The sequence below is a fragment of the Pseudonaja textilis genome, chromosome 1 (genome assembly GCF_049901715.1).
Source record: "Pseudonaja textilis isolate UNSWEBS1 chromosome 1, rPseTex1.2, whole genome shotgun sequence".
Lineage (NCBI taxonomy): Eukaryota > Metazoa > Chordata > Lepidosauria > Squamata > Elapidae > Pseudonaja > Pseudonaja textilis.
In genome coordinates, this window is record NC_141990.1 from 863,196 (window position 1) to 870,940 (window position 7,745).

The following is a 7,745-nucleotide window of genomic DNA, read 5'->3' on the forward strand; positions in this document are numbered from 1 at the left end:
CATAGTTAAATCCACTTTTATTCCTTCTCCATCCAGGCCAACCAAGCAGGTCTGGTCTTTTGCATCGGGCCTCCTGCTCAAACGGGGTTGGACTAGAAGACCTCCAAGGGTCCCTTCCCACTCTCTCGTCTAACAGAGATTCTCCCGGTCGTCCCAAAGGGTTTTTTCCCACAAGGCAACTTTTGGACTTTCTTGGCCCTTTTTTTCCCCTCCCCTTGACAACGTTTCGCTTCTCAGCCAAGAAGCTTCCTCGGTTCGCGAACGAGCTTCTTCCTGAACCGAGGAAGCTTCTTGGCTGAGAAGCGAAACGTTGTCAAGGGGAGGAAAAAAAGTCCAAAAGTTGCCTTGTGGGAAAAGCCCCTTTGGGACGGGAGTCTCTCTCCTTTCGGTCATCGCAGGGTCCTTCTGCCCAGCATTTTTGGGGGAGGGGGCGCTTTGCTCCTCCTTTACGCTGCCCCCTCCCTCCTCCAAGTCTCTGCCAGGCATGGAGAGCTTCTGGCGTCGTGGCGAGCTTTCCTCCTCCTTCTGCAGCTTCCCCCTCCTCTTCCTCCTCCCCCTCTTCGTCTTCCTCACCCCGGATGGGCCGGTGGTGGGGTGGCCCTTTGGCGGGACCGTCTGCATGCTCTCAGGCAGACCAGCAGCAGCAGCAGCAGCAGCATCCGTCTGGCTCCCCCCTCGGCCAGGCTCGTCGCTCAAGATGGCATTGAAAGAGTCCCCCTGCCCCGTGGGGGGGGCCTGGGCGCCCCCCTTCCCCAGTCCCCGCACAGCCAGCTGCTTGGGGGGGTGTCCCTCCCCAGTGGGGGGGTGCTGGGGGGCGAGCGGGGTTCGCACCCGGTCCCAGGGGCCTTTTTTCTTCCTCCGCTTCTTCGCCCCCTTCCCCTGCTGGCCTCGGCCTCCCTGCTTCCCTTTGCCCTTCCGAAGCCTGGGGGGCGAGGGGCTCCCCCTGGCCCGGCTGGGCTGCCAGGGGGGAGGGGGAAGAGGGGTCCCCCAGGGTCGGGAGGGGGTCTGGGGGGGCGGAGTGGTGGTGGTGGAAGAGGCCGGTTGGGGCCGGCGGGTGGCAGGGACGTCGATGCGCTCTCCTCCGTAGTCAAACATCACCGGCTCCTTCAGAACCGCCACGGCCGTCCGGCTGTAGTTCCTGCACCTAGGAAGGAAACAGCCAAGTAGCCGTGGGGTCCTTTGCAAAGGGGGGGGGAGGATACGGGGGGGGGGCTTTAAAGCGGGGGTGGGGGGGTCCAACCTTGCAACTTTGAGGCTTGTGGCAACTTCCAACTCCCAGAATTCCCCAGCCAGCGGAGCTCCCGGGACTGTGGGATTCTGGGAGTCGAAGTCTTTCAGGTTGCCAAGATTGGCCGCCCAGAACAGGGAGTCCTTGACTTACAACCACCTGCTCAGTGACTCGAGTTGCAACCGCACCGAAGAAAAGCGACTTAGCCCTGTTTTCACACTTAACAACCGCCGTGACTCTTGAATTGGTCTCACAGTTGTGACCATCGTTGCAATGTCCTGGGGGAGGGTGGGGGGTTTCCCAGGATCCGCTTCGGCGACCTTCCGACACCCAAAGGAAGCCAGATCCACTTCACGACCATGTGACTCACTTCAAGACTGCAGCAACTCACTTAATGACCGTGGCAAGGACGGTCGTGAATGGGGCAAAACTCCCTTAACTTTCCGTAAGCGGTGGAAAATTTGGTTGTAAGTCGAGGATCGCCTGGAGCCTTCCACACCCCCTTTTTAACAGCGTAACCAAGTCAGAAGGGACCTTGGAGGTCATCCAGTCCAACCCCCCTGCTTCCAAGGCAGGAAACCCAATCGCATTTCAGACAAAATGTCCGTGCTGCTTGCTAGTGGTGGGGCCTTGGCTTCTGCAGAGGAGACCTGGGGTGGAGTGGGGGCCAAGGGGGGGGCAGGGGCGGGAGACCCCCCCACTCACCAGACATAGAGGTAAGATTCCACGCAGGCTTCCTGGTAGACCAGCTCAAAACACGGCACCTGGATGATGTTGAAGAAGGCCTGTCCCACCACGCGGGAAGCGGTGCTGTTCACGGCGCTCAGACAGTCTTTCAGCCTGGAAGAGACCCGGCAGGAGATGGGGGTGGGGGGTACATTGGAGGTGGGGGGTCTCATCCTGGAACGGACTCTGCACCCAGCATGCACCGCGGTGCGATTCCCACGCTCCCGAGGCCTTCCGGTGAAAGCCTCCATTCAGACGACAGATTGGCAGGCGGGTTTCAGGGGGGGGGGGCCTGGGGGGGGGCAGGAGGGAGGGGGGTTGGTACTTTCTTTTATTAGCCCAAAGAAGGCCGGCAAATTATTTGAGCGTTTACACCAAGGGTGTGCCCCTTTAAGGCTTGTGGACTCCAACTCCCAGAATGCTGGCTGGGGAATTCTGGGAGTTGAAGTCTTCTGGTCTTAAAAAGTTGGATGCCCCTGGTTTTACTCTTTGCCATTGTTGGCCCCTCCCTTGAAGCAGGCCGTTGCAACAGAGCTGAGCCTGGATGGGCTTCGGAGTCACCTCGCCTGCCCTTTGAGTGGTGGCCTTGGGAGCCAAGCCAGGGCCCTCCCAGGCATGCTACTGGGGGGGCTGGATTGGGGCCTGATTTGCAAGGGGGAGGGTGTGTGTGTGGGATGGGGGGGTGTTTGATATTTGCACCTGGCTATTCCAGGCCAAGGAACACAGCTGACCTCAGATACCCTCCAGGGACAAACATGTTCAGCCACCATTCATGGCTTATTGCGCAAGCCCTGTTTTGTGCAGGATCTCAACTCCATACTGCAAGCAAAGAGGGATGATTGAATGGGCCCCAAACCCACCCACCCCTAAAACCATCTTGGGGGAAAGACTTAGGGGGGCCCAACCTAGGATGAGCTCCCAAGACATCCTGAAACCTGCTTGAAGGCTGACCAGGTTTGCTAAACCATAGTTGAGCTGAAGTGGGGGGACGACAAGAACTGGATCAGAGAGTTTGCCTGGTTCAAAGCCGACTTCTGGGGCCCCTCCATCCCTACCTCGTAGCCCCCCCAGCGATCATGGCTGATTCCCCCCTCCCCAAACCAAGAGGATTGAATCTGGTTATTAGGATGGGAGGCCACAAGGAGATCCCAAGGGTATAGAATCTCCCGGGAAAAGCCCCTCTGTGGGTGAAAGGAAGAGCTGAAGTATGGTTGCCATGGTGATGGTGGGGATGCATCCAGGCATCTTCCCTTTAGCCAAGAGGAGGGGAGGAGAGGGATGGGGAGGATTAAGAAGAGGAGAGGAGAGATAATAAAAGAATAGACTTAAGAAAATAGAGGAGGGGAGAATTACGAGAGAAGAATAGAAATGAGAATATAAAATGAGAGGAGAATTAAGAGAGAATAGAATAAAACAAGAAGAAAGAAGAGATGGAAGAATAGAATTAAGAAAAAGAAAAAGAAGAAGAATAGAACTGAGAAGATAAGAGAAGACAAGAGAAATAGAGTGGAATTAAGAAAGATAATAGAAGAATAGAATTAAGAAGAAAATAAGAGGAGAGGAGAATTAAGGGAGAAAAATAGAAATAATATAAAACAAGAAGAGAATTAAGAAGAGATAATAGAATAATAAGAAGAGATAAAAGAATAGAATTAAGATGAAAATAAAGGAGGAGAGAAAAGAGAAGAACAGAATTGAGAAGATACTAAGAGGATTAAGAGAAATAGAGTAGAATTAAGAAAGATAATAAAAGAATTAAGAAAATAGAATTGAGAAGATAATAAAATTTAGAATAGAATAATAATGAAATAGAATGGAATGGAATAGAATAAAATAAGGAATAAAAATTTAGAATAGAATGGAATAAGGAATAAGAATTAAGACTAGAATAGAATAGAATAAATAAGGAAAAAAGAATTAAAAAAATAAAGAAATTGGAATAGAACGGAATACTGTACAATGTGACAGAATGCTTTATTTGGCCAAGTGTGATTAGACACACAAGGAATTTGTCTCTGGTGTAGAAACTCGCAGTGTACTTGCAAAACAACAGAGAAAAACAGTGACACTGAAAGCCAGCAACCAGTAGAAAGGGGGAACCCAGAGGTCATAAAAGAATAAATAATATCAACAGCTGTGTTTTTATGGTCTGTTTTTCATTGCAGAGGGGCGGGGGCAGGGGGAGTTGCTGATTCCTTGGGGGGGGTCTCTCCTCCCTCCCTCTCCCTCTCCCCCCCCCACTCACCTCCTGTCGCAGTCGCAGTGGCTGATGGTGTGCCAGCGCAGGTTACGGTGGCCGTACTTGTAGGTGAAGGGATGGATGAGGTGCTGGCAATGGTCGTGTTCCCGGCAACACCTGTCCGTCTCCTGGTGTTCTCCTGCAATGGGGGGGGGGGGAGTGCTTAGATGGGGTGGGGAGCAGCCCCCAGACCCTTCCTCCTCCTGGCCACAATGCCCCTCCCCCAGGCAGCTCCGTTGCTGGCGATAAAAACACGTATTGATCAAAATGTACAATGCAAAAACACAAAAGAAAAACGAGGAGAATAATAGGAAAACAGGAGAAGGAGGAGAAGAGGAAAGAATGAAGGATAAAAGGGAAAAGCAAAGAAGTGACTTCCGGCTCTTTTTGGCCCAAGAAGAATAAAATAATAATGGGGCAACCTCAACCTTTTACTTCCGCACAATATATACGTGGAGTCCTCCGCTTATGGCAGGTCACTTAACATCCGAAGTTACAATGGCTCCGAAAAACGTCCATTATTCACACTTAATGACCATCGTAGCATTCCCCACGGTCCTGGGTATTTACCTTCGAAGGCTTGGCAACCGACTCGTATTTACGATGGTTGCAGCGACCGGGGGTGGGGGGGGGGGGGAGGAGTCACGTGATCCCCGTTTGCAACCTTTTGACAAACAAGTCAAGGAAGGAAGCCAGATTCACTTAACAACAATTAGGTTACTTAACAAGCTGTAAGGATTCGCTTAACAACGGTGGCAAGAAAGATCATGAAAAGGGGCAAAATTTACTTAGCAAATGTCTCCCTTAGCAGCATCCGTTTCAGACTCCACTGTGGGCATAAGTCGAGGACTCCGGGTCCTAGCCGTTTATGTAATAACCAAACCTACCTAAGCAGCAAAACCCAAAATCAACGTTTAATTTTTTTTTTTCCCCTCCCATCCGGACCACAAAGTCCAGAAACGGTTTCCGGGTGAAACAAAATTCACGGTGTCCTTTTCCTAAATCCAAGCTGACAATTTTGCCAACTCTGAACAACTTCACCAACTCCAGCAGCCTTTCGCCCCTTGTGGGAGTTGGAGAAACTTTCCGGGTTTTGCGCACAGAGCATTTTCAACATCCAAAACTCCCATTTTTTTCTCTCTCAAGTTCCTTACACACACACACACACACACACACACACACACACCCTTTCCCCCTTGTTATTAAGATTGTTGGCTGGACTTTATTTTATTTTATTTCTCAGGATTTGTCAAACAAAAACGAGAATCGGAGAAATAAAAATACAACGACGAGGACGACAGGCACGGCCCCTCTACTAGCCCCTTAAGTACGAAGTAAGGTCCACGGAAGTCCATGTGGGACTGAAATTGGGAAAAATCTGTAGTTGAAACAACCAGGTAGGGAATTCCAGATTTTGACAACTCTCTTACAGAAACCGTATTTTTTACTTTAGAGTTTAGGACGAAGTTTAGACTTTACAACGTTGTGGGTTTGTGTGTGTGTGTGTGTGTGTGTGTGGAGGACAGTAAAGGCAGTCTGTCGCCCCCCCAGAGCAGCCCCTGGCAGTTTTTCCCCTCCTCCTTGAAAAACCTGGCTTGTGTGACCTTGATAGCAGAGAATCGGAAGGGACCTTCTAGGTCATCTAGTCCAACCCCGCTCCCACCGCCTCATTTCTCAGCAGAGCCCTTCGCTCCGGCCACCAACTTCCCCCGGCGATTCCCCGAGGGAACTCCCCGCCACAAGGGACCCCTTCGCCTACCCAGCTGCTCGTAATCCTCCGCCATGTCTCCGGCGCCGCACCAGAGGGTCCCCGGGTAGGTGAAGCCTCGCTTGGCCCGACGACGACCCCCGGCCCAGCCCACATCTCGAGGCCGCTCCGAGGCGTCCCGGCTGCGCAGCAGCTCCAAAGCCGCCGGGCCGGTTTCCGCGCAGAGCCGCCCGTCGCTGCCCGGGCTGTCCAGCGAGCAAGGAGGCAGGCCGGCTCCGGACACCGCCAGTAGCGCCGCCGCCGCCGCCGCCAGCACCACCAAGCCCATGGTGCGCGGCGCCTACTGCTGCTCCCCTCCTGCCGGCCGCCGGACGACCCTCCTTCAGCACCACCGCGCAGAGACAGCGACCGCGGCCCCAGCCGCCTTTTGAGGCCCGCCGGGCGGTGGCCTGATTCCAGGGGGCGGGGGAGGAGCCCCTGCCGCCCCCTCCCCTCCCTTGGGGTGGGGGCTGTCCCAGCTCTGGGGGCTTGATGGGCGGCCTTGGTGACGGCAGGGAACTTTCCCAAAGGCAGAACAGCCGGAGGAAGACTTTCCAGGAAAAGCCGGCTCAGGGGGAGCCTCCAGGTCCAGCTGCAGTCTACCTGCAACTGCCAGCCAAGCAACCCACGAATCCGCTCAATGCATTCCCATCGTTTCAGGGCTCTTTGCGGGCTCCCGAAGGGGCAGAGCTTCCCTCCCACCGACCTGCCTGGCTTTGGAGAGGTGGGTGCCCACCGACCCCCCTTTCAGGGCACTCCGGGCCCATGTGGCTGCCGGCCAGTCCGAAAGATGTCACAGTGTTTGATCAAACCAGCGTCATCTTTCATTGGGGGTGGGGAAGTTTGGCAACGCCTGGACTTGGATCCGGCAAGGTCAGGAGTTGGCAAGGTCCAGATCTGCCAAGGACCGACAGATCTTTTAAGTCTCGCGACTCTTCTTCCGACCTCCCGGCCTTCCTTGTAACCAGCCTTGGCACCATCGTATCTTCGGCTTTGGCGTTTCCAGCCATTTACACACTTCTAAATGACGGGCATAAGTTTGAAAGCTGTTGGAAACCTGTTGAACACTTTGGAAAACTTTCAAACGCTTGTTGAACACTTTTAAAACAACCCCTATCAGTTTGAAAGCTGGTAAAAACTTTCTGAAAACTTTTTGAGAACTTTCCAAAACTGGTTGAAAACTTTTAAAACAACTTGTATCAAATTTAAAGCTGGTAAAAACTTTTTGAGAACTTTCCAAAACTGGTTGAAAACTTTTAAAACAACTCGTATCAGTTTGAAAGCTGGTAAAAACTTTCTGAAAACTTTTTGAGAACTTTCATAAACTGGTTGAAAACTTTTAAAACAACTTGTATCAAATTTAAAGCTGGTAAAAACTTTCTGAAAACTTTTTGAGAACTTTCATAAACTGGTTGAAAACTTTTAAAACAAGTTGTATCAAATTTAAAGCTGGTAAAAACTTTTTGAGAACTTTCCAAAACTGGTTGAAAACTTTTAAAACAACTTGTATCAGTTTGAAAGCTGGTAAAAACTTTCTGAAAACTTTTTGAGAACTTTCCAAAACTGGTTGAAAACTTTTAAAACAACTCGTATCAAATTTCGTGCTGGTAAAAACTTTTTGAAAACTTTCCAAAACTTTTTCAACAAACTTAAAAAAAAAAAAGCAAATTCCCTTAGTTGGCCAACCAGAAAGTTTTTCACCTGTTGCAAAGTTGGCACACACACACACACACACACACACACAAACACACACACACAAACACACCAAAAATCCCTCCCCAGCTGAAACCTGGCTTCAAATCGCC

General features: G+C 51.6%; 1 protein-coding gene across 1 annotated transcript; it reads right to left on the bottom strand.

Moving 5' to 3' along the window:
* PROCA1 (protein interacting with cyclin A1) lies at positions 1 to 6,302 on the bottom strand. The gene is made up of 4 exons (XM_026721180.2): positions 5,953 to 6,302; positions 4,200 to 4,332; positions 1,934 to 2,068; positions 1 to 1,144 (listed from the first exon to the last, which is right to left on the bottom strand). The coding sequence occupies exons 1-4, from the start codon at positions 6,227 to 6,229 to the stop codon at positions 130 to 132; spliced, it is 1,560 nt and encodes a 519-aa protein (XP_026576965.2). The 5' UTR covers positions 6,230 to 6,302; the 3' UTR covers positions 1 to 129.
* Positions 6,303 to 7,745: the final 1,443 nt, after the last annotated feature.